The 27,363-nt window shown below is 42.1% G+C and overlaps 2 protein-coding genes, 2 non-coding genes and 1 pseudogene across 4 annotated transcripts; 4 read left to right on the plus strand and 1 right to left on the minus strand.

Moving 5' to 3' along the window:
• Window positions 1-3,520: 3,520 nt before the first annotated feature.
• LOC126080653 (olfactory receptor 4D9-like) lies at window positions 3,521-4,492 on the plus strand. The gene has a single exon (XM_049891831.1). It carries the CDS (start codon window positions 3,521-3,523, stop codon window positions 4,490-4,492), a length of 972 nt encoding a protein of 323 aa, XP_049747788.1.
• A 5,361-nt stretch (window positions 4,493-9,853) lies between these two features.
• On the plus strand, window positions 9,854-10,785 carry LOC126080886 (olfactory receptor 4D6-like; annotated as a pseudogene).
• Window positions 10,786-20,162: 9,377 nt separating this feature from the next.
• LOC126080654 (olfactory receptor 4D9-like) lies at window positions 20,163-21,134 on the plus strand. Its single transcript, XM_049891832.1, has one exon. The coding sequence runs from the start codon at window positions 20,163-20,165 to the stop codon at window positions 21,132-21,134; it is 972 nt and encodes a 323-aa protein (XP_049747789.1).
• Window positions 21,135-25,316: 4,182 nt separating this feature from the next.
• TRNAV-UAC (transfer RNA valine (anticodon UAC)) lies at window positions 25,317-25,389 on the minus strand. The gene has a single exon. It is a non-coding gene; the product is annotated as a tRNA-Val (tRNA).
• Window positions 25,390-25,689: 300 nt separating this feature from the next.
• Window positions 25,690-25,775, plus strand: TRNAR-UCU (transfer RNA arginine (anticodon UCU)). Its single transcript is given in 2 exon segments — window positions 25,690-25,726; window positions 25,740-25,775. It is a non-coding gene; the product is annotated as a tRNA-Arg (tRNA).
• Window positions 25,776-27,363: the final 1,588 nt, after the last annotated feature.

Genomic DNA, 27,363 nt, shown 5'->3' on the forward strand with positions numbered 1-27,363 from the left:
AACCCCAAATTTCCTCAGAAAACATGGAGGTTTCAAGGTCAGTACCATACTTACCCATTGCCCATGACTGACCAGGTCTCCTTCCCCTCTGATCCAGACAGCATTATTCCTGACCCCACTGACCCGGTCTTGAATCCTCTGGTCTACATGGTCAATTCACACGAGTTCATTGAAGCAAAAAGAAGTGAGCTTGTTTAAAGAGAAACTTTCTTTTTCTTTGAATAGCATTTTATATTTTACAAGTGTCTTCATAAATAACCCTTTGTGATAGGAAGGGCAGAGGGGAAAGCAACTGTTTTCAGTGCAGTGGGAATGGAACCAAGTTTATCGAATGCCTACTAGTTCCTTTGCAGTTTACAAACATTACCATATTTACTTTTTACACTACTTTTTACACTACCCAATCACATAAATATTATGCATCCTACTTACAGAAGTGGAAACTGAAGGATATTAAAGAATTTTCTCCAAGAACAGAGGAGAAAGAGGTAGGATTCCAACCCCGGTGTTCCTCATCCCAAAACTCTTGGCATTGTCTGCACTGCATCACACTAGGCTGCCCCAACATTTTACAGATGAGTACTAAGGCAGGGGAGAAGAGAAATGACTATCTCAGTGTCACACCTACTTACAGCCTGAAAAAGAAAACAAATCTCTATCTGGCATCACGAGAACCAAGTCAAAGCCTTTAGAAAAGAATTTCTTAGCCTCTGTTCATCATGGCCCCTCTCACTCACCCACATTCACTGACAACATAAAGAAGCCAGCTAGATGTATTCATTAATTCAGAAAACACTTATTAAGCACCTATCCAGTGCCAGGAAAGGTTTTAACGTTAGGATGAACAAAATACCGAGCAGACGGAATCAACCTGAGATTTAATTAGGAAATATACTGAACAAAGAAGACACAGATATATAAGAAATCGGTGTGATAAACCATCACAGGTGCCAGAAGAGACCCATTGCCGTCGAGTCGGTTCCAACTCATAGCAACCCTATAGGACAGAGTAGAACTGCTCCATAGGGTTTCTAAGGAGCAGGTGGTCAATTTGAACTGCCAGCCTTCTGGTTAGCAGTCGAATGCTTAACCACTGTGCCATCAAGGCACATGATGAAGTCAAAAAGGACGGACCTAGCTGAGGGTGTCAGGAAAGCTTCCACAGAGGAGGAAACCGGGACCTAAGTGCTGAAGGATCAGTGTGTGCCAGTACAGAGGGGTGGGAGGTTCTGAGAATGAGGGGACCATGACAGGAAGAGGCAGCAGCAGGGAGGCAGATGCCGAGGTGAGGACCAGCATAAGCTGCATAAAGTTTGAGCCTCTGAAACAGGGATCAAAGGCAACAGGGCACCATATAATGTTTAAGGCAGAGGACATTCTTGGATGCTATAAAAGAAGTTGAACGTTTATTGGGTAGGCAATAGGGGGCCACAGAAATGTTTCAAACAAAGGAATAACATATTGCCTTTTATGACTGATAAAGATATTTCTGTAAACAACAAAAAGATGAATTAGAGAAAAACTAGAGCAAAAAAAAAGGTAGACCAATTAGAAAACCAGCGCAACAATCTAACGAAAGATTATAAGGGTTTAGCTGAGGGTAGAGAGAAGGGATCAAGTTGTGAGAACAGAAGAAAGTAGAATCCTCATGAGAGTTTTTACACAGTGGCTGGTTCCTTGCCATGGGAGGCAAGTCTTTTGTGCCTTTTGAATGAAATGTGCTCCCATCAGTACGCACTATGGAGGTAGCTGTGCCCACACATAGACTGAGTGGACTGGGGAAACAAGACACATAGAGGCGTTCTCCAGGGAAAATGAGAGGCTACATGTCTTTTTGGGTTTTTAAGCCATATAATTTTTGAAGGCTTGCCCCTCCCAAAGCTTGTTTTTACACAAACCAAGCATTATGCTTCCCAGCTGGGCACTGATTTGGAGACCATCTATCTATACATTGGTGCCAGACAGATGCTTTGGTTAAGTGTGGCTTTTTTCTCTGTGAGTTAACTTTGTCACCATTACCACCATAGTAAGTCTTCTCAGAAATTACAGAAGTGCTCTATGTAGTGGAAAATGCATCTGGCTGAACGTCAAGGTGTGACTTCACCACTAGCAAGGGAAACAATGTACTGACTACATCACTGTAAAATCCTGCATTTCACGGATGGGGGGATGGGGGGATAGGGGATGGGGGACGGGGGATGGGGGGATGGGGGACGGGGGATGGGGGGACGGGGGATGGGGGATGGGGGGATGGGGATGCGGGGATGGGGGATGGATGGATGGATGGGGGATGGATGGAGGGAGGGAGGGAGGGATGATAGAGATACATGATAGGTAGGTAGGTAGATGATAGACAGACAGACAGACAGATAGATGATAGGTAGGTAGATAGACAGACAGACAGACAGATACATGGATGATGGATGGATGAATGTGGGAATACGTACAGGTATGGGAACCAGGAAGGGGATGGGGATGGACACAGAGATAGAGATATATTTGGATCTTGCCTGCCTTCTTCATGAACAGAGTTGTTCCCATCATCATCGTAGTCATCTTCTTTGCATTAAACATATCATTTACTCCCAACTCCTGAACAGTCATGAAATAAAATTTAAAAAAAAATAAAGAGAAGACTTCTGATGTCTGAAAAGTAACAGAAGGGCAGGGGCCTAAAATTCCATTGTGATGGAGAAAGGAATTGGAGAAGGTGAAGAAACCAGCTACTGAAAGTGCCATAAAAACTCTGTAAAGGGTTCCTTATGCATATTAGTCTTAAATTTATGTACTCTGAAACTGGCAGGCAGCATAGTACAGTGGAAAGATCCCGGTGTTTATAATGAAGAGAATTTGGTCATTGTCCCCAGCTGCCACTAATCTACTGTATGACCTTGGAAAATTGACTTACCCTTATTGAGGTCAGCTTCAGAACTGGTAAACCAGGAATATTAACACCTTCCCTTCTAATCTCAGAAGAGAGTAGACCTACTAGGAAATCCTATTGCAATTAGGTGTTCAATAGCTTCGAAAACTCTAATATAAAATTCAGGTAAAGTCATATGATGTTGTTACTGAAAGATACCTGAGGATTGATTTATTCCAGCGGTTTTTGAGCCTTTTAAGCCACAAGAACAAAGTGGAAGTGAATAAAATCAGGCTGCTCTGATTCACTAAAGTGTGTGGAACCCACAAATCTTTCCACTAAGCCTCCTTACATTCTCTTCCTCAGCAACCTCTAGGAGTGAGCTCTACAGAACCCGCAGGCCCCCAGTGACCACAGCAGGACAACTGATGATCTAGTCCAAACCTTTCTTTGTATCAGTGAAGGAACTGTGCAAGCAGAACTAACTAACTCTCCCATGTAATAGAGCACGTTCGTGAAGAACAAGATAAGTGACTAAAAAAAATATATCTTTCTGCATATTCAGTTGCTATAATGCAGATCAACTTTACTTGACTTCATTGTCTTAGTAATATTATTATTTCCTTCAAAGGTGTACATGAAGAAGGAAACCATCCAATGGCCCTGGGAAATTATACCAGGGTGCCTGAATTTATTTTCTGTGGACTTACCCAGTCTCAAGAACTGAGCTTGATCTTATTTTTCTTTTTATCTGTGGTCTATGTAACAACTGTGTTAGCAAACATTGCCATCATAGTCACTGTCACCTGTGAATCTCGCCTTCACACACCCATGTACTTTCTGCTCCGCAATCTGTCTGTCTTGGACATCTGCTTTTCCTCCATCACTGCTCCGAAGGTCCTAGGAGACCTTCTCTCAAGAACAAAGACCATCTCCTTCAATGGCTGCATCACACAGATGTTTTTCTTTCACCTCCTTGGTGGAGCAGACATTTTTTCTCTCTCTGTGATGGCATTTGATCGTTACATGGCTATCTCCAAGCCCCTACACTACGTGACCATCATGAATAGGGGGCGATGCACTGCACTCATTGTGGCCTCCTGGGTGGGGGGCTTTGTCCACTCCATTGTGCAGATTTCCCTTTTGCTCCCACTCCCCTTCTGTGGACCCAATGTTATTGATAGCTTCTACTGCGATGTCCCCCAGGTCCTCAAACTTGCCTGCACTAGCACCCTTGCTCTTGAGCTCCTGATGATTTCCAACAATGGTCTGGTCTCTACCCTGTGGTTTGTCCTTATCCTGGTGTCCTATACTGTCATCTTGATGATGCTGAGGTCTCACACTGGGGAGGGCAGAAGGAAAGCCATCTCCACCTGCACAGCCCACATCACTGTGGTGACCCTGCATTTTGTGCCCTGCATCTATGTCTATGCCAGGCCCTTCACTGCCCTCCCCATGGACAGAGCTGTCTCTATCACCTTCACTGTTATCATCCCTGTCCTGAACCCCTTGATCTACACCCTGAGGAACCAGGAGATGAAGTCAACCATGAAGAGACTGAAGAGAAGACTGGGACGTTCCACAAAAGGAGTAGATTCTGTGAAGTCCAGATTGGGAAGTCAGAACTGAAAATAGATTTTACACAACACAATAACCAAAAAACAAACAAACCCGTTGCCTTTAAGTCAATTCAGACTCATAACAACCCTACAGGAAAGAGTAGAACTGCCCCATTGAGCTTCCAAGGAGCGCCTGGTGGATTCGAACTGCCGACCTTTTGATTAGCAAACACAGCTCTTAACCACTATGCTACTACCAGGGTTTCTACACAACACAATAGAAGGCCCCAATCAATACACCAACTTTAGGCCAAAGCTTTATCTTTTCACCACAGCAAAGTCCCATAATAAGGTTGGCCCGAGACAATCATCACTACAGGGTTGTCTCGTGATGAGATCATTGGCCACTTAGAGTATCGGGTCCAAAAATTCTCAGCTACTATAGGGACTTTAATGTTCATATCAGGAACCCTGGTGGTGCAGCGGTTAAGAGCTCAGCTGCTATGCAAATGGTCTGTGGTTTGAACCTGCCAGCCACTCTGTGGAAGAAAGATGTGGCAGTCTGCTTCCATAAAGATTTACAGCCTTGGAAGCCCTATGGTGAAGTTCTACTCTGTCCTATAGGGATGCTAGAAGTTGGAATCTATTTGACTACAATGGGTTTGGTTTTGGGTTTTAATGTTTATATTGGCCAAACGTCTCCTTTTACAGGCATGGAAATGGAGACTGAGAGAAATGACCTCTCTGTTCTTGAGTTGCAGGAGTCCTTGGATGGTATGAATAGTAAATTACTGGTCTATTAAACAAAAAGTTGGCTGTTTGAACCCACCCAGAGATGCCTAGAAAGAAAGGCCTTGCAACCTCTTCCTAAAGATAACAGCCTTGAAAAACCTATGGAGTGCAATTCTACTCTGCAGCACATGCAGTTGTCATAAGTTGGAATCAACTAGATGGCAATTGGACTGGTGTTTGGTTCTTGAGTTGTAGCTATACCATGTGTGGCCCAAACAAGAATTAGTAAAATAATCTCCAGGGACAAGAAGTCAAGGCAAAAATCCTTCCAGCTCTCCCTATGTGGAAATTTGTTTTTCATTCCTAATCTGGGAGAAATCAGGGTTTTTTGTTTTTGTTTTGGGGTTTTTTTTTAAGGAAGCCTCAGGGTTTCCCTTGCAGAAGCTGAGAAAGTTTCCTGTTTTATCAAAGGTTCCCTAGCTAATTAATGCCAGAGACAAAGCTGGAGCTGAGAGATCTGACCCTCAGCTAAGTGCACATTTTACTACTGCTGCCTCATACAGGATTTGATGGAGTCTGAAACAAGCTCATTCATAGAAATTTATTCTCTATGATAGTGTTAAAAAAGGTCCTTGGTTGTCATCACCTGACCAAGGAGTACATACCGCAAGGCTTCGGGTCCTTCTAAGAACTTTCACATCATTTTACAGCCATTCATTCCCAAACATTGCTCCGCACCTAACTCACGTGCCCTCAAGAAGCAAAGGCTTAAAGAAGAAGCTGACTTTTTATGATTCAGGGACCTAATATCTAAAAGATTACAAATCAACCCATGCCAAATTCCTCTTCAGTCTTCTTTCTATCCTATTCTTTAACACTTCCTCTTTAATCTGCTGAAGGGAATGAAAAATAAGATTATATTTCATTTGATCCCCTACAATTTATTCATCTGCCAAGGAAATAGTTGAAACTGGTGGTCGGCTAAAATCCGAACTGAACACGTTGGTTGACCTGTAACATCCAGGCTTCCCTCTCAGCAGTCTCTGATGTATAAGTGCCTGGACCAATGTCAGGGAAGAGTCATTTGCATACAGTTATTTAGGAGGAAAGCGCAGGCAAGGAAAACTCACTCTAAATGCAACCCCTACCACCCAGCAGTATCACTGTTCCTCAGTTGGTATTGGACTGAAATTTCTGCTCTTAAAATACTCCATAAATTAGACACAGTTCATGGAGGCAAGCTAGGCACAACACCACAATGTGACAAGTTAGCTATAGCTCCAGAAGGCTAAAGCAAAGTGAGCATCCATACTGGGTACAAAGGGGAGAGTCATCCACTCTCAATACTGGCTTTCCAGGGATTAATTTCAGATGGTCTAGATGACTCTCGCTGTCGTTGTTATTTGGTGCCGTTGAGTCACTTCCGACGCATACTGAACCTATGTACAACAGAATAAAACACCACCTGATCCTGCGCCACCCTCACAGTTGTTGCTCTGCTTGAGCCCATTGTTGCAGCCACTGTGTCAATCCATCTGGTTGAGTCTTCCTCTTTTTCACTGACCTTCTGCTTTACCAAGCAAGATGTCCTTTTTCAGGGACTGATCCCTCCTGATAACGTGTCCAAAGTGTGTGAGACATAGTCTCGCCATCCTTGCTTCTAAGGGGCACTCTGGTTGCACTTCTTCTAAGACAAATTTGTTCGTTCTTTTGGCAGTCCATGGCATATTCAATATTCTTCGCCAATACCACAATTCAAAGATGTCAATTCTCCTTTGGTCTTCCTTATTCATCGTCCAGCTTTCACATGCATATGAAGCGATTGAAAACACCATGGCTTGGGTCAGGTGCACCTTAGTCCTCAAGGTGACATCTTTGCTTTTTAACACTTTAAAGAGATCTCTTGCAGCTGATTTGCCCAATGCAATGTGTCTTTTGATTTCTTGGCTGCTGCTTCCATGGGTATTGATTGTGGGTCCAAGTAAAACGAAATCCTTGACAACCTCAATCTTTTCTCTGTTTATCATGATGTTGTTCATTGGTCCAGTTGTGAGGATTTTTGTTTTCTTTATGTTGAGGTGTAATCCGTACTGAAGGCTGTGGTCTTTGATCTTCATCAGTAAGTGTTTCAAATCCTCTTCACTTTCAGCAAGTAAGGTTGTGTCATCTGCGTAATGCAGGTTGTTAAAGAGTCTTCCTCCAATCATTTCTGTCCTGTTCTTCTTCATAGAGTTCAGCTTCTCAGATTTTTGCTCAGCATACAGATTGAATAGGTATGGTGAAAGAATACAGCCCTGACGCACACATTTCCTGACTAAACCACGCAGTATCCCGTTGTTCTGTTCGAATGGCTGCTTCTTGATCTATGTATGGTTTCCTCATGAGCACAATTAAGTGTCTGGAATTCCCATTCTTCATAATGTTATCCATAATTTGTTATGATCTACGCAGTCTAATGCCTTAGCATAGTCAATAAAACACAGGTAAACATCTTTCTGGTATTCTCTGCTTTCAGCCCGGATTCATCTGACATCAGAAATGATATCCGTGGTTGCACATCCTCTTCTAAAACTGGCTTCAATTTCCAGTGGTTCCCTGTTGATATACTGCTGCAGCCACTTTTGAATGTTCTTCAGAAAAATTTTGCTGGCTTGTGATATTAATGATATTGTTCTATAATTTCCATGTTCGATTGGATCACCTTTCTTGGGAATAGGCATAAATATGGATCTCTTCCAGTCGGTTGGCCAGGTACCTGTCTTCCACATTCTTGGCATAGAGGGGTAAGGACTTCCAGCGAGCATCCATTTGTTGAAACTTCTCAATTGGTATTCTGTCAATTCCCAGAGCCTTGTTTTTTGCCAATAACTTCAGTGCAGCTTGGACTTCTTCCTTCAGTACTGTAAGTTCCTGATCATACATTACTTCCTGAAATGGTTGAATGTCAACCAATTCTTTTTGGTATAGTAACTCTGTGTATTCCTTCCATCTTCTTTTGATGCTTCCTGCATCATTTAATATTTTCCCTGTAGAACCCTTCAGTATTGCAACTCGAGGCTTGAATTTTTTCTTCATTTCTTTCAGCTTCAGTAATGCTGAGCATGTTCTTCCCTTTTGTTTTTCTATCTCCAGTTCTTTGCACGTCATCATAATACTTTGTCTTCTTGAGTTGCCCTTTGAAATCTGTTGAGCTCTTTTACGTCATCATTTCTTCCTTTTGCTTTAGCTACTCAGTGTTCAAGAGCAAGTTTCAGAGTCTCTTCTGACATCCATTTAGGTCTTTTCTTTCTTTAGTGTCTTTTTAATGACCTCCTGCTTTCTTCATGTATGATGTCCTTGATGTCATTCCACAACTAGTCTGGTCTTCTGTCATTAGTGTTCAAAGCATCAAATCTATTCTTAAGATAGTCTCTAAATTCAGGTTGCATATACTCAAGGTCATATTTTGGCTCTCATGGGCTTGTTCTAATTTTCTTCAGTTTCAACTTGAACTTACATAAGAGTGGTTGATGGTCTCATCCACAGTCTACCCCTGGCCTTGTTCTAACAGATGATATTGAGCTTTTCCATCGTCTCTTTCTATAGATATAGTCAGTTGGATTCCTGTGTATTCCATCTAGCGAGGTCCACATGTACAGTTGCCATTTATGTTGGTGAAAGAAGGTATTTGCAATGAAGAAGTCGTTGATCTTGAAAAATTTTAACATGCGATCTCCAGCAAAGTTTCTATCAGCAAGGCTGTATTTTCAAACTACTGATTCTTTTTTTTCCAACTCTTGCATTCCAATCACCATTAATTATCAATGCATCCTGATTGCATGTTCAATCAATTTCAGACCACAGGAGCTGGTAAAAATCTTCAGTTTCTCCATCTTTGGCCTTAGTGGTTGGTGCATAAATTTGAACAGTAGTCATATTAACAGGTCTTCCTTGTAAAAAATAGGCATATGAATATTACCCTATAACTGACAATATGGTAGTTCAGGATAGATCTTGAAATGTTCTTTTTGAAGAGGAATGCGATGCCTTTTCTCTTCAAGTTGTCATTCCTGGCATAGCAGACCATATGATTGTCTGATTAAAAATGGCCAATACTAGTCCATTTCAGCTCAGTACTGCCTAGGATGTCAATATTTATGAGTTCCACTTGACGGTTTCCTATTTTCCTAGATTCATACTTTGTACATTCCATGTTTTGATTATTAATGGATGTTTACAGCTATTTCTCCTCATTTTGAGTCATGCCACATCAGCAAACGAAGGTCCCAAAAACTTGACTCCATCCACATCATTAAGGTCAACTCTACTTTGAGGAGACAGCTCTTCCCCAGTCGTCTTTTGCGTGCCTTCCAACCAGGGGGGCTCATCATCCGGCACTATATTGGACAATATTCTGCTGTTATTCTTAAGGTTTTCACTGGCTAATTCTTTTTAGAAGTAGACCATTGAGTCCTTCTTCCTAGGCTATCTTAGTCTGGAAGCTCTGCTGAAACCTGTCCGCCATGGGTAACCCTGCTAGCATTTGAATGCCGGTGACATAGATTCCAGCATCACAGCAATGTGCAAGCCCCCACAGTATGACAAACTGACAGACACGTGCAGAGCAGGTGTATAATAAATAATGTTGCTGATTCATGACACCATCCTCTTAACGGCAACATCTCTTCCAAGGCAGACCTGGAAGAGGGTCTTCCCCACCATGGACCAGGGAAATCACACCAATGTGAAGGAGTTTGTCTTCCTAGAGCTCACTTGCTTTCAGGAGCTTGAGTGTTTCTTATTTGTGGTCTTCCTTGTTGGATATATAACAATTGTACTGGGCAATGTCCTCACTGTGGTCATTGTCACCTGTTGAGTCCTGTGTCCACACTCCCATGTACTTTCTCCTGAAAAACAAATCAGTCCTGTACATTGTTTTTTCATCCATCTCTGTCCCCAAGTTACTGGTGGATCTATTATCAAAGAGAAAGACCATCTCCTACAATGGCTACATGGCACAGATCTTTTTCTTTCACTTTGCTGCTGGAGCAGGTATTTTTTCCCTCTCTGTAATGGCCTCCAATTTCCAAACCCCTCCACTATGTGACCATTATGAGGACAGAGATATGGGTAACCTTGCTGGTGGCTTCCTGGATAGGGGGTGGTTTGCATTCAATTGTTCAGATAATTCTGATACTTCTACTACCCTTTTGTGGCCCCAACACTCTGGATGCCTTCTACTGTGATGTGCCCCAGGTGGTAAAACTGACCTGCATTGACACCTTTGCTCTGGAGCATCTCCTAATCTCTAACAATGAGCTAGTGACCCTGCTATGGTTCCTCCTACTCCTGGGGTCCTACACAGTTGTTCAGGTGATCCTGTGATCCCACTCTGGGGAGGAATGGAACAAGGCCTTCTCTGTCTGCATCTCCCACATCCTGGTAGTGACTCTCCCTTTTGTACCAGGTGTTTACATGTACTGTCAGCCCTTTATTACACTGCCCATGGACATAGCCACGTCCATCAATAACATAGTCATAACTCCCATGCTGAACCACCTGATCTACACACTGAGGAACCAAGAGATGAAGTCAGCCATGAGGAGAATACAAAGGTGGCTTCAGTCTTCTGAGAACAGTAAACTAGGGTAAGGGAGTCAGATGGAGACTGGAAATCCAATTTTCTCAAAGTTCTAGCCTAAAGGTAAGAGACAGCTGCTTTCTTTCTTGTCACTCATTTCGTTGTATATCTTCAGGGCCAATCAATCCTATTATTGTTGTTGTTAGCTACAGCAGGGTCTATCCCAGTTCATGGGGACCCCAGGCACAATGGAAATGCTACTTGGTCCTATATTGTTCCCATGATAGGCTGCAGATCAAACCATTGAGATATTTGGAAGTAGACCACCAGGCCTTTGTTCTTGGTCTGTCTTAGTCTGCAAGCTTCACTGACACCTGCTCAGCATCATGGCAACATACAATCCTGCACTGGCAGACTGATGGTAGATGCACATAAGGCGCACTGACCAGGAATCGAATCAGGATCTCCTGCATGGATGGTGAGAATTCTTCCCCTGAACCACCAGTGCCCCTATTACACAACTCTTTTAGAGGAAATAGAAGAACAAAAGGAGGACATGAGATTGAACATGAGCTATCAGGCTGCTGGACTGGGAAACAGTATGAGAGATATAAGATTTAAATCAATAAGCAAAATGCTAATTTGGTTTAATCCATGTGTTTCACATTGACATGTTTTACCTCATTTTCACCACCTGCAATATGCAATATGGAGATAACATTGCCTACTGACAAGACCTGCATGAGCATGTTGTAAGGATAATAGTTGTGAAGGACAATAGTTGGCACTAAGCAAGCATTCAATCAAAATCCACTATTTTTTGTCTATCTATACCTAAATATATATATAGAATACAGATGTATTTTTTATATACATGCTTTCCCAGATAACTGTGCTATTTCCAGTCTCTTATTAAAATCTTTTATAAATTTTACATTTTGAATCCAGAATCTTGGATATACTTCACCAAATAGTGAAAAGAAAAGGAATATTTTAAGTTGTGTTAAGCCAGTTATATACATGGACCAGAATTTCCAATTTTCAGGTCCATTCTACTCATTTTCCCACTGAAATCACTCTCAAAACTACTTGTACAGTTTAGGGACAGATCTGCACGAAATTCACCATGACTTTTTATTTTATGTTAGCCAGAACTTCCTTTTTTCTTTCTCCCCCTTCCTTCCAATGCTTTCATGTTATTGTTGTTGTTGTGTGTTAGTTATAGCTGGGGCAAAACTACATAGTGTGAATAGAAAATTCAAGATAGGTCACTGTGGCTCACAAAAAACTACCGAAGAAATACCTTTTCAAACACTCAAGGCCTATTTTATGTTTCAGAAAAGAAAACAAAAACATATCTGATGTACCCATCAACGGACAAATGGATAAACAAACTGTACTACAAACACAAAATTGAATACTATGCAATGACAAAGAATAAAGAAGAATCCACTAAGTATCTTACAACCATGGATGAATCTAGAGAACATTATGCTGAGTGAAATAAGTCAATCATAAAAAGACAAATATTATATGAGACAACTATTATAAAATGTTGGAATAGGTTTACACACAGGAAAAAATAACCTTTGATGGTTACAAGGGAGGGAAGCAGTGGGTAGGGGAAGTTACTAACTAGGTAGAAGACAAGTATTGACTTTCACGAAGGGAAAAACAACACACAGTATAGGGGAAGTCAGCACAACTTGACCAAGGCAAAGTCATAGAAGCTTCCTAGACATATCCAAACACCTTGAGGGATCGAGTTACCTGGGCTGAAGGCTGGGAACCATGGTGTCGGGGAACATCTAGCTCAATTGGCATAGCAGTTCATAAAGCAACTCTTCTACATCTGACTTTGGTGAGTAGTGTCTAGGGCCTTAAAAGCTTGCATCCCATTCAAAGCAAAGAAGAATGAAGAAAACCAAAGACACAAGGAAAATATTTGTCCAAAGGACTAAGGGACCACATGAACAACAGCCCCCACCAACGTAATCCCAGAAGAATTAGATAGTGCCTGGCTACCATCACTGACTGCTATGACAAGGATCAAAATAGAAAACCCCAAATAGAGTGGGAGGAAAATGAAGAACAAAATTCAAATCACAAAAAAAAAGACCATACTTATTGCTCTGACAGAGACTCAAGGAACCCCCATGACTATGGCCCCCAGACACTCTGCTAACTCAGAACTGAAGCCATTCCCAAAGTCCACCTTTCAGCCAAAAATTAGACAGGCCTGTAAAACAAACAATAACACAGGTGAGGAACGTGCTTCTTAGTTCAATCACGTATACAACACCAAATGGGCAAAATTGCCCAAAAGGAAAGACAAGAAGGCAGGAAGGGATGGGAAAACTGGACAAATGGACACTGGGAGCCCTATAGTATAAAGGGAAAGGGATAGAGTGCTGATACATTGCAGGGATTACAACTAATGTCACAAAACAACTTTTGTATAAAGTTTTGAATGAGAAACTAATTTGCACTATAAATTTTCATCTAAAGCATACATAGGCTAATATGTATGCTAAATAGGTATCTTAGCTATCTAGTGTTTCTATAACAGAAATACCACATGTGAATGGTTTTAACAAAGAGAAATCTATTCTCTCAGTTTAGGAGGTGAGAAGTCCAAATTCAGGACACCAGGTCTAGGGGAAGTCTTTCTCTCTCTGTTAGCTCTGGGGGAAAATCCTTGGCATCAATCTTACTGAGGTCTAGAAGCTTCCCGTTGCAGGAACCCCAGGTCCAAAGGATGCATTCTGCTCGTGGATCTCCTTGCTTGGGGGTTATGAGGTCCTTTCTGTCTGTTCAATTCTCTCTTTATATCTCAAAAGATATTGACTAAAGATACAACCTAATACTGTAGACTGTGTCCTGCCTCATTAACAACATAGAGGTTAGGATTTACAACATACAGGATAAGTGCATCAGATCACAAAATGGAGGACAACCACACAATACTAGGAATCATAGCCTAGCCAAGTTGACACACACTTTGGGGGACACGATTGAATCCATAAGAATAGGTGAAGGAGGTCATATGGGAGGACACCAACATACATGCATAGGTAAGGCTGTGGATATTTCTATATACATATTTGTAATTGCAGCATGTATACTCATATAATACAGCATATGTTATTGTTGTTGTTAAATGCCGTCGAGTCAATTCCGAATCATAATGACCTTCCAGAACAGAGTAGAAACTGTCCCATTAGGTTTCCAAGGAGCAGCTAGTGGATTCAAACTGCCAGCCTTTTGCTTAGCAGCCGAGCTCTTACCAACTGCACCACCAGGGCTCCAATAGCACACATGGGGCACAATTATAGAAACTACTTATACATCAGGAGAGAACTACTGGACTTGAAGGCTCAGTACCATAGTCTTTGGGGACATCTTGGTCATATGGCAAACTACAGTTCGTAAAGATAATATTCTATATCCTAGACTGGTAAGTAATACCTGAAGTCTTGAAAGCTTGCAAGTGGCCATCTGAGAAGAAACTACTGGTCTCTTCTCACCTCAGTCAAAGGAAAACGAAGAAAACTGACTCAAGGAAGCAATTAGTCCAAACTAATTACCCACATGAACCACAGCCTCTCTAACCTGAGACCAGAAGAACTAGATGATGCCCAGCTACCACCACCAACCACATTGACCAGGATCACAATAGAGGTCCTGGTTAGAATGGGTTAAAAAAAAATGTAGAACAAAATTCAGATTTAAAAAAAAAAAATTTTATTGGTCTGAAAGAGACTGGAAAACTCCCCAAGACTACTGCCTTAAGACAACCTTCTAACTTGAAACTGAAGACATTCATAAGGTCACCTTTCAGCCAAATAAAAAGACAGGGCTATAAAATAAACAGTAACATCCATGAAGAATGAGCCCCTTAGAACAAACAACTATATGAGACTGAAAGGGCAACATTTGCCCAAAACCAAAGATAAAAAGGCAAGGAGAGGGACAGGGAAACCAGACTAATGGAAACGAGGAACCAGGAAGGAAATGACACATTGCAGGGATTGCAACCAATGTCACGGAAAATTAGTCCAAAAATCGTTGACTAGAAAACTAATTTGCTATGTAAACTTTCACCCAAAGCACAATAAAAAGTTCAAAAATAAAATCGGCTCAGGATCATTTAGTAATAACCAGGGGGACTGTGATGGAATCTACCCCTCTCCCAAGGAAAGGATTCCAAGGGAGTAAACATACAGAGAGACAATCAAGCTCCTTAAATATCTCTATGCTCGCCTCAAATTCTACCTATCAGCCCCCAATACCATTCAAAAAATTAGCCAAGAGGTAAGGAAGCCCAGGAAATTGCAACACATTGAACAGTGTTTCGGAAAGTGCCAAACTATTGTGTTACATTCATATTTGGCTAAGAAGGTCTTGGGAGGTAGTACACCTCTATGGTCTTTCCCACATCCTACAAATCAGAGACATTGGGTCAAGACTCTTCATAGGACAGTGTTTCTCAACCTTCTTAAGTTTCTGTCCTCTATCTCAAGGTATTTTTTTGGATTTTTTTTTTTTTCCTAATTGCTCACCCATAAAATTTTAGTACCACAGGTATACTCTACATCTATTTATGTACTGTGGCCCTTTGAAGAGCTACAAACCATTATAATATCTGAGTTCTTTTCACACCACCACAAGAACCAAATTTGTCCCTCTGGAGGAAAAAATGCCCCCATTGAGAATGCATGATCAAATGACATTAAATGTTTCGATAGAGCAATTTTCTCAAAACTCAAAGAATTACAGAATAAATGGATTTGTGCCCTCTGTGGTCTTGGAGAATTTGGTAAGAAGAGAAATGTAGGTGTCTGCATTTGCGTGTGTGAGAGAGAGAGAGAGAGAACTTGCATAGAGTGATGAGTTAGCAACTGTTTAATAACTCCCAGGGGAACTCCAACACCACCAGCAAAGCATCCATTCTATTTTCACAGTCACAACCAATAAAATTCCCTTTGCAAATTCTTAAATTAGGCTTGTACCTGAGGGACTAGTTCACGTGTCAGGAACACTGTGGGACAGGCAGAAGAGCCATGACAGAGTGACTTTTTGAGTCTGGTCCTTTCCAAACTGAAGACGTTGAAGTCTGGAGTAACTAATCTTCAGAAAAACTTCACTTGCAAACACAGTACTTCCCCACCATCACACACACTGGGGCCAAGGTCCCAATACCAGATGATGTAAATTTGTGGTTGAACACTGAAGGGTTTGGGTAAGTACATTTTAGACTTTCAGTATGTGAGATGTTGTGAGTTATGCATGAATGAAATACAATGAGCACAAAAAATATACCAGGCAGTAAGATACTGCAAAAATAGCTGAAAACCCTACAGACAGAAAATAAAGAAGTGGATGTGGAATATTAGGAAAAAGGTCTTAATTAAAAAAGAGGCAGCCACGGAAAGAGGCTCAGCACAATAAAGAGAAGGCAGCTTGTGCTTGATACAACACTTGAGTTGCATATAAGGAGCATATTTTGTTCCCACTTAGAATTTTTCCACAGAATTCATGAAGCTTCTTTCCACAAGATCATAAAATACTAAAAAAGCATGTTTTGAACCCCAAATTTCCTCAGAAAACATGTAGGTTTCAAAGCCGGCACCATACTTACTCATTGCCCATGATTCACCAGGTCTCCTTCCCTTTGACCTAGATCCAGCCCTATTCCTGACCGCACTGGCCCAGCCTTGAATCCCCTGGTCCACTTGGTCAATTCACGTGCATTCATTGAAGCAAAAATAAGTGAACTTGTTTAAAGAGAAGCTTTCTGTTTATTTGAATAGCACTTTATATTCTTCAAGTGTTTTCATAAACAATCCTTTGTGATAGGAAGGGCAGATGGAAAAGGAACTGTTCTCACTGCAATGGGAGTGGAACCAATTACATTGAATGCCTACTATGAGCTAGGAACTTTACAAACATTATCATATTTACTTTTTACACTATCCACTCAACTAAATATCATGTGTTCCAGTTTACAGAAGAAGAAACGGAAGGAAATTAAAGGACTTTTCCCAGGGAACAGAGGGGGAAGAGGCAGAATTTCAACCCAGGATTGCCGCACGTCAAAGCTTTTGGCGTTGACCCCACTGCATCACGCTAGGCTGCCCCCAACATTTCACAGCTGAGTACTGAGGCAGGGGAGAAGGGAAATGACTGTCTCAATGTCACAGTTTTTTATAGGCTGGATAAGAAAACAAGTCTCTATCTGGCATTACAGAGGCCAAGTCAAAGACATTACAAAAGAATTTCTTAGCCTTTATTCATTATGGTCCTTCTCACTCACCCACATTCACTGACAACATAGGTAAGCCAGCTAGATTTATTCATTAATTCATAAAACACTTATTAAGCACTTATCAAGTGCCAGGAAAAGGTTTGACAATATTAGGATGAACAAAACACTGAGCAGACAGCATGAATTTGAGATTTAATTGGGAAATTATACTCATCTAAGAAGACACAGACATATAAGAAAATAAGTGTGATAATTTGTCACAGGTGCCACGAGAGACCGGTTGCCATTGAGTCAATTCCAACTCATGGCAACACTATAGGACATAGTAGAACTACCCCATATGGTTCCCAAGGAGCAGATGGTTGATTTGAACTGCCAACCTTTTGGTTAGCAGTCAAATGCTTAACCACTGCGCCATCCAGGCTTCTGCCAGAAGAGAAGTTCATGCAAATAACAATGGAGTCACAAAGGAGGGATCCAGCTGAGGGTGTCAGGAAAGCTTCCACAGACAAGGACACCTGGACCTAAGTGTTGAAGGATCAGCATTTGCCAACACAGAGGGGTGGGAGGTTCTGAGAATGAGGGGGTCATGACAGGAAGAGGGAGCAGCAGGAAGGCAGATGCCAAGGTGAGGACCAGCAAGAAGCTGCATAAAATTTGAGCCTCTGAAACAGGGATCAAAGGCAACAGGGCACCATATAATGTTTAAGGCAGAGGAAATTCTTGGATGCTATAAAAGTCGAGCCTTTATTGGGTAGGCAATAGGGAGCCACAGAAAAGTTTCAAACAAAGGAATAACATACTGCCTTTTATGACTGATAAAGATATTTCTGTAAACAACAAAAAAGATGAATTAGAGAAAAACTATACCAAAAAAAGGGAGACCAGATAGGAAACCAGCGCAACAATCTAAGGAGAGATTGTAAGGGTTTAGTTGAGGATAGAGGGAAAGGGACAAGTTGAAAGAAGAGAAGAAAGTAGAATCCTCACGATGTTTTTTACACAATGGCCTGGTTCCTTGGCGTGGGAGGTAAGCCTTTCCTGCCTTTGGAACAAAATGTTCTCCTATCAGTACTCGCTGTGGAGGTGGCTGCGCGCCCACAGACTGAGTGGACTGGGGAAACAAGACATGTAGAGGCGTTCTCCAGAGAAAATGAGAGGCTACATGTCTTTTTGGTTTATTTAGCCATATAATTTTGAAAGGATCTCCCCTCCCAAAGCTTGTTTTTACACAAACCGAGCACTATGCTTCCCAGCTGGGCACTGATTTGGGGACCATCCATCTATCTATACAGTGGAGGTGGGTGGCCAGACAGATGCCTTGGTTGAGTGTGGCTTTTTTCTCTGTGAATTAACTTTGCCACCACTGCCACCATAGCAAGGCTTCTCAGAAATTACTGAAGTGCTCTATGGAGTGGAAAATGCCTTGGGTTGAACGTCGAAGTGTGACTTCACCACTAGCTTGCTGTGTGACCTACAGATCACTTAAGCCTCTCAGGAATTTTATTACTCCTGAATTGATCAGCAAGCAAAAAGAGTTGCTTATGCCTGACTTAAATAGGCAAAATACCATGAATTGAAAAATCTCCTAGTTGGAGCTGCTCCTTCCTCCCCAACAAGGACACTGTAGTAAGAGTACTTAAACCCATGGATGAGGTGGGCAATTGTTATATCCGTTTTGTGCTGACATCAGTGTACTGATTTTTAGTGTCAGGAATTGCAAAATCTAACCTGAACATACACTGCTTAACTTTTATAGGAAGGAGGCAGGAGGAAATGATGTACTGACTACATCACTGTGGAATCCTGGGTTTCACCCACAGATAGACAGATGGGAGGGTGGATGGATGAATGGATGGATAGATGGAAGGATAGAGAAAGAGAGATCGACAGAGAGATCGATAGATAGACCGATAGATAGATCGATAAATAGATAGATGATAGATAGATACGGAAATAGGTATGGAGATGGAGACAGACATAGAGATATATTTGGGTCTCTGCTGTCTTCTTAATGAACAGAGTTGCTCCCATCATCATCCTAGCCATCTTTTTTGCATTAAACACATCATTTACTCCCAACCCCTGAATATTCATGAAATAAAATAACAAAAATAGAGAAGACTTCTGATTTCTGAAAGGTAACAGAAGGGCAGTGACCTAAAATTCCATTATGATGGAGAAAGGAATTGGAGAAGGTGATGAAACCAGCTACTGAAAGTGCCCTAAAAACTCTGTGAAGGGTTTGTTATGCATTATTAGTCTTGAACTTATGTATTCTGAAACTGGCAGGCAGTGTAGTACAGTAGAAAGATCCTGGTGCTTAGAATGAGGAGAATTTCATCATTGCCCCCCCCCCCCCGCCACTAATCTACCATATGACCTTGGAAAATTGACTTATCTGTACTGAATCCAGTTTCAGAATTGGTAAAGCAGGAATAACGACACCTTCCCTTCTAATCTCAGACTTGTGAGGAAATTTTATTGCAATTAGACGATCAGTAGCTTTGAAAACTACCCAGAAACCCAGTGCCGTCGAGTCGATTCCGACTCATAGCGACCCTATAGGACAGAGTAGAACTGCCCCATAGTGTTTCCAAGGAGCACCTGGCAGATTCGAACTGCTGACTCTTTGGTTAGCAGCCGTAGCACTTAACCACTACGCCACCAGGGTTTCCGCTTTGAAAACTACAATATAAAATTCAAGTTTATTCATATGATATTGCTACCGAAAGACATCTGAGGATTCATTTATTCCAATGGGTTTTTTGAGACTTTTAAGGCACACGAACACAGTAGAGGTGAATAAAATGAGGGCTGTTCTGATTCTCCAAAGTGTGTGGAACCCACAAATCTTTGCACTAACTCTCCTCACATTTTCTTTCTCAGCAACCTCGAGGAGAGAGCCCTGCAGAACCGGCAGGCCCCCTCTGACCACAGTAGGAAAACTGATGATCTAGTCCAAACCTTTCCCTGTAACAGTGAGGGAACTGGAGTAAGCAGAACTAAGTAACCCTCCCATGTAACACACAGCAAGTTCATGAAGAAGAACAAGATAAGTGACTGAAAAAACATATCTCTGCATATTCAATTGCTGTAAAACAAATAACCTTTACTTGATTTCATTGTCTTAGTAATATTATTTCCTTCAAAGGTGTGCATGGAAAAGGAAACCATTCAATGGCCCTGGGAAACTATACCAGGGTGCCTGAATTTATTTTCTGTGGGCTTACCCAGTCACAGGAGCTGAGCTTGCTCTTATTTTTCTTTTTATCTATGGTCTATGTAACAACTGTGTTATCAAACGTTGCCATCATTGTCACTGTCACCTGTGAGTCTCGCCTTCACACACCCATGTACTTCCTGCTCCGCAATCTCTCTGCCTTGGATATCTGCCTCCCCTCCATCACTGCTCCAAAAGTCCTAGCAGACCTTCTCTCAAGGACAAAGACCATCTCTTTCAATGGTTGCATCACACAGATGTTTTTCTTTCACTTCCTCGGTGGGGCAGACGTTTTTTCTCTCTCTGTGATGGCATTTGATCGTTACATGGCCATTTCCAAGCCCCTACATTACGTGACCATCATGAGTAGGGGGCGATGCACTGCATTCATTGTGGCCTCCTGGGTGGGGGGCTTGGTCCACTCCATCGTGCAGATTTTCCTGTTGCTCCCACTTCCCTTCTGTGGACCCAATGTTGTTGATGGCTTCTATTGTGATGTCCCCCAGGTCCTCAAACTTGCCTGCACTGACACCTTTGCTCTTGAGCTCCTGATGATTTCCAACAATGGTCTGGTCTCTACCCTTTGGTTTGTCCTTATCCTGGTGTCCTATACTGTCATCTTGATGATGCTAAGGTCTCACACTGGGGAGGGCAGAAGGAAAGCCATCTCCACCTGCACAGCCCACATCACTGTGGTGACCCTTCATTTTGTACCCTGCATCTATGTCTACGCCAGGCCTTTCACTGCGCTCCCCATGGACAGAGTTGTCTCCATCACCTTCACTGTCATCATCCCTGTCCTGAACCCCATGATCTACACCCTGAGGAACCAGGAGATGAAGTCAGCCATGAGGAGGCTGAAGAGAAGACTTGGACATTCCACAAAAGGAGTAGATTCTATGATGTCCAGATTGGGAAGTCAGAACTGAAAAGAGTTTTTACACAACATAATAGAAGGTCCCAATCAATACATCAAATTTTAGGCCAAAGCTTTATCTTTTCACCATAGCCAAGTCCTATAATAAGGTTGGCCTGAGACAATCATCACTATAGGGTTGTCTCATGATGTTGGCCACTTACAGTCTCAGGTCCACAAATTGTCAACTACTATAGGGACTCTAATGTTTATATCAGGAGCCCTGGTGGTGCAGTGGTTAAGTGCTCGGCTACTAACCAGAAGGTCAGTGTTTTGAACCCGTCAGCCACTCTGTGGAAGAAAAATGTGGCAGTCTGCTTCCATAAAGATTTACAGTCTTGGAAGCCTTTGGGCAATTCTACTCTATCCTATAGGGTTGCTAGGAGTTGGAATCGACTTGACTGCAACAGATTTGGTTTTTGGTTGCAATGTTTATATTGCCCAAGCATCTCCTTTTACAGGCATGGAAATGGAGACCGAGGGAAATGATCTCTCTGTTCTTGAGTCGTAGGAGTCCCTGGGTGGTACAAATGGTTAATGACTTCACTATCAAACCAGAGGTGCCTGGGAAGAAAGGCCTGGCAATCTGCTTCTGAAGGATAACAGCCTTGAAAACCCTATGGAGTGGAGTTCTATTCTGCAACACATGCAGCTGCCATGAGTTGGAATCAACTAGACAGCAACTGGTTTGGTGTCTGGTTCTTAGCTGTAGCTATACCATGTGTGGCCCAAGCAAGAACTAGTAAAATAATCTCCAGGGACCAGGCATCAGGGCTAAAAATCCAGCCAGCTCTCCCTATGTGGAAATTTGTTTTCCATTGCTAATCTGGGAGAATTATCATTCCCTTTTTTTTTTTTTTTTTTAAGGAAGACTCTGGGTTTCCTTGCATAATCTGAGAGAGGTTTCCTGTTTTATCAAAGGTTTCCTAGTTAATTAATGGCAGAGACAAAGCTAGAGCTGAGAGATCTGACCCTTAGCTAAATGCACATTTTACTACTGCTGCCTCATACAGGGTTTGATGGAGTCTGAAACAAGCTCATTCATAGAAATTTCTCTTCTATGATAGTGTTAAGAAGGGTCCTTGGTTGTCATCCCCTGACCAAGGAGTACATACCGCAAGGCTTCGGGTCCTTCTAAGAACTTTCACATCATTTTACAGCCAATTATTCCCGGACATGACTCCAGGGAAAAAGGAATCCCCTCCTGCCTACGTCACTAGAAGGCACCTGACTCACATGTCCACAAGAAGCAAAGGCTTAAAGAAGAAACTGACTTTTTATGATTCAGAGACCGATTATCTAAAAGATTACAAATCAACCCATCCCAAATTCCTCTTCATTCTTTTTTCTATCATGTTCTTTAACACCTCCTCTTTCATCTGTTAAAGGAAATGAAAAATAAGATTGCATTTCGTTTGGTCCACCTGACAACTTATTCATCTGCCAAGCAAATAGTTGAAATTGATAATCAACTAAAATTTAAGCTGGATACACTGGTTGACCTGTAACATCCAGGCTTCCCTCTCAGCAGTCTCTGATGTATGAGAGCCTGGACCAATGTCAGGGAAGAGTCATTCGCATACAGTTATTTAGGAGGAAAGTACATGCAAGAAAAACCCACTCTAAAATGCAGCCCCTACCAGCCAGCTGTATCACTGTTCCTCAGTTGGTATTGGCCTGAAAATCCTGCTCTTAAAATATTCCATAAGCTAGACACAGCTCAGGGAGGCAAGCTAGGCACAACGCTACAAAGTGATAAGTTAGATATAGCTCCAGAAGGCTAAAGCAATGTGAGTATCCATACTGGGTAGAAAGCGGAGAGTGGTCCACTCTCAATACTGTCTCTCTAGGGATTAATTTCAGATCGTCTAGATGACTCTTAAACCCAAACCAAAAACCAGACCAGCTGCTATCAAGTTGATTCTGACTCATAGCGATTCTGACTCACAGAAACCCTATAGGACAGAGTAGAACTGCCCACAGGGTTTCCAAAGAGCACCTGGTGGATTCAAACTGCCAACCCTTTGGTTAGCAGCCATAGCTCTTAACCACTTTGCCACCAGGGTTTCCAAATAACTCTTAGAAGATACCAAATGTCATCACAGAGTGGAGAATACGTAGAACAGAAAACCTTCAGTGAATGGGCAGGAGGGGTATAAGTCCACACTCAGGGTGCCAGAGGTAGCCCAAGGGACCCAGGTACAGGGTGGAACATCCCAGAGTGGTTGCCTGGGCAAAGCAAAGTAGACGCTAATGGCAAAATTCACATCTTTGCTTACGTCTGGTGCTGGACACATGCTTTACTAAAGTCTGAATATCTGGTTAAAATTCTTGATTTGCTTCTTCCAAATGCCTAGAAGTAACATGATTCACTACACTTCTGACTTCATCCTTGAATTTTGTACCTAAAAACCTCAAGCACAATTCACACTGGCCTTTGAATTGGCCGAAGAGTGCAGAATCATATTCTGCCATAGTCAGTATGCTCCTTTCTCTATCAGAAGTGGAAGATTTTTTTCATCCTTATAAATCAGCATTTTTAAAAATTAAAAAATAATCCATTTTTTCCATAAAAATTAAACTTCCCTTCCTTGTACATTTTTCTGAGTTTGTTCTAACATTTAGTCTTTACTTTCTAGGGGCAAATGATGAATTGAGGATTCACAAGAGACTATTTTGTTCCAATAAAAAAATTTTATTATATGTGTTTTATGTGTATACAATGTGTATATAATGTTTACATATAGTTAATACAAAAAAATATATAACATATATAATTTTTGGAAACCCTGGTGGCATAGCGGTTAAGAGCTACGGCTGCTAACCAGAAGGTCACCAGTTCAAACCCACCAGACGCTCCTTGGAAACTCTACGGGGCAGTTCTAATCTGTTCTAGAGGGTCGCTATGAGTCGGAATCAACTTGACGGCAGCAGATATAATTTTTAAACACAAGCATATGTAAAACAGAAACAGATGCAACTTTTACTTTAAGAATCTCCCAGGATACATAAACACACACACACACACAAACACACACTTACTTTTAAGGGACAAGTAATGGTAAGATTACTAAAAGACTACAGTACTCTTGGACACAAGTGGTATACTTAAAAATCCATTTCCCTGAGAATGTGTTACTTCTCTTCCAATGAGAACATTTTGTTTGACAATCTTTCAACATATGGATTCTAATACAGTATCATTCACAGTTTTGCTACATTGCTCAGTATCTCCCACATTTGGGAAGCTCGATTTCCAGAGAGTCTTTTCCTCTTGAACTAAGAGCAGTGTGTACTGAGTAAATTGTGTTGTAATGTCTCTTCACCACTTGATGTTAGGTGCCCTTCAGTCGTTCCCACTCACAGCGACCCTATGTACGACAGAACAAAACACTGCACCATCCTCATAGTTTTTGCAATATTCGAGTCCACTGTGTCATTCCATCTCTTTGAGGGTCTTCCTCTTTTTCGCGGACCTTCTACTTTAGCAAGCAAGATGACCTTCTTCAGGGACTGGTCCTTCCTGATCAACATGTCCAAAGTATGTGAGAGAATACTGGGGGGAGAAAAATACCTATGATATGCTATCTTTGTTACCAAGAAAAATGTAACTTATAAAAATATGCATAGGGTATCTCTGGAGAGTCATAAAAGAAACTTCTAACAGTTGAAAATGGGAGCAACATCACTGTAAACCAAGTAGTGCTGTTTGAATACACTTATTTTTCAAAAAAGTGTTTTTAAATTAAATGAATAAATTAGAAAGTCAGTGGACTTGGAGTTCATCAGTAAAGTAAGGGGTGGCCTTCGAAATATCCCTCACCTGTATGGTGATGGCAACTTTTAAAACTATGCCACACTGCCCAAGTTGGGCAGGGTTTACAGGGAGCAGGAGGTAAGGCGACGGCGGCAGTCAGGGAGGAGCGTGGGAAGCCTGGGCACCAACGGTGGGTCAGACCCGCAGTAAGTAGGGCGCGCGCGCAGACGTGCGTTGCTGAGCTGCCTGCACTTCCCGGGAGACGCCACGCGGGGGCAGCCTCTGCCAAGTATAGCGCGGAAGGCCCAGAGCTGGCGGCGGGGAGAGGCGCGCGACCGAGACCCGGAGAAACAGCAGCGCCACCCACTTCCTGGAGCAAAACCTAAAGTCCGTCTCTCGCAAGGCTGCGTAAAGTGAAAAAAAAAAAACAGCCCTCTGTGGTTCCACTGGGGCTCGAACCCAGGACCTTCTGCGTGTAAAGCAGACGTGATAACCGCTACACTATGGAACCACTTGCTTTCTGTCTGCGGCAGACTTTACTAACTCTACACAGACTTTTTTTTTTCCATTTTTGGGATGTAGAATGAGGTTAAGATTTAATACACAATGATCGTACATAGAGAAAAACTTGGAAAGGATTTAGACTTTCAAGCGCAACTCCCAGCCCTGCCTTTTCAGGTGACACGGGCTGCACAGTGACTCGGCGCCAGCATTTGCAGAGGGGAAAGAAAGCACGACCTGTCTCCGGTGACCCCCGGCCACGGGCCAATCCATCCTTGATGTGAGCGGCGCGGAAAAAAGACTAACATCTGGCTCTGTGGCGCAATGGATAGCGCATTGGACTTCTAGACAGATGGAGGCATTCAAAGGTTGTGGGTTCGAGTCCCACCAGAGTCGTCTTTTGTTTTCCATGAGTGGGAGGAAAATGCAAAGAAGAAAAAGAAAACCTTCGCATTTGAAATTCCCAGTCCGACTCCCCCCCTCCCCACCCCCACTTTTAAAAGGAAGAAAACTAATTTCAGTTCCTTGTTATGTCCTTCCTGGAGGAGGTCTTAAAGATCTCGCTACTTTAGTCTTAATCATTTTCATATGACTCCAGAGTTTCTGGTAATTGGAGATGAGGAAATTAAAATAAAATTCACCTTTTTTCCATATTGTTGTTTTACATTGGGAATAAAAACTATTTTAAATTGTTGGGAAACTTTTTAGTTGCTCAAAACCGAAAAAAAAAAAAAAACCCCTTTGCCGTGGAGTCGATTCCAATTCGTAGTGTCCTATTGGTTTATAGGACAGAGTAGAACTGCCCCACACAGTTTCCAAGGAGCGCCTGGTGGATTCCAACTGACGGAGTTTTGGTTAGCAGCTATAGCTCTTAACCACTAGGTCGCCAGAGTTTCCTTTAGTGGCTCAGTATCGCCCAAATTGTCTGGAAATCCACACGACTTTAGGAGGTGCCAGGATGGTCGAGAGGGTAAGGTGTTGCATCCAGAGTTCTAATGGACTTGGTGTTTCTTGTGGTTTTGAAACCCACCTCTGGTAGAGTGCTAGCCTAATACTCTGAACAGAGGAAGGTAGTGTATTCTTTCCACTCTTGACGATTTAGTGAATTTGAACTAGGAATCCGTTTTGATATCTAAGCGTCCTTTAGATAAATCTAGGCAAGACACCCTGAAACGGTTAAATGACAATGATATATCAACCTAAAAGTTAATGTCCTTTTGCCAGACACGGATAGTGTAGGAGCAACTGCAGAACTGATGTACGAAAAGTAGAAAGAAAAAGTCTGCTTGAAACTATACTATGTTGGTGGGGAGGGAACGGACCACACACGTCGTGCAGTAAAAACGTTCACTCTGAAGTTAATTGGCACTTATTTCTTGAGATTCTGCTACATACTAACCCAGAGAAAAACCCAGTGCCCTCGAGTCGATTCCGACTCATAGCTATATACTAAGTGCTGTCCTAAACCCTGGTGGTGTAGCTGTTATACAGCTATGGCTGATAACCAAAAGCTTGATAGTTCAAATCCACCAGGCGCTTCTTGGAAACCCTATGGGGCAATTCTATTCTGTCCTATAGGGTCACTGTGAGTAGGAGTCGCCTGGATGGCAATGGGTTTGTTTTTCTGGTTCTAAACACTAGGGTTGTGGAGGTACAGAAATTTTACAAAAGGAAAACAAGAGAAGAAAAAAAAAAAACAGACAAGGCCCCTACCAACAACATTACTACCTAGTGGTGCTTACATAACAGAAGGAGGAGACAGTATATAAACAAGTAGAATTTCAGAGAGTGATAACTGCCCTAAGGAAGAAAGGAAAATGAAACATAGTGGCACACGAGTGACGCAGAGCTTTTTCAGGACAAACCTATTATTCCATTTGATTATGAAAAAATCATAAACAGGAATTTTCTCCCCTTCACTGCCCCAAACAAAAATTTCCAAGGACCAATTCTGCCTGCCCCACATCCTCTCCCACTAAATGCC

This window comes from Elephas maximus, chromosome 7 (assembly GCF_024166365.1).
Source record: "Elephas maximus indicus isolate mEleMax1 chromosome 7, mEleMax1 primary haplotype, whole genome shotgun sequence".
Taxonomy (NCBI): Eukaryota; Metazoa; Chordata; class Mammalia; order Proboscidea; family Elephantidae; genus Elephas; species Elephas maximus.

What these genes read in the sequence shown, in the direction of transcription:
- LOC126080653 (XM_049891831.1), top strand. Translation starts at nt 3,521, where the DNA reads ATGGCCCTGGGAAATTATACCAGGGTGCCTGAATTTATTTTCTGTGGA.
- LOC126080654 (XM_049891832.1), top strand. Translation starts at nt 20,163, where the DNA reads ATGGCCCTGGGAAACTATACCAGGGTGCCTGAATTTATTTTCTGTGGG.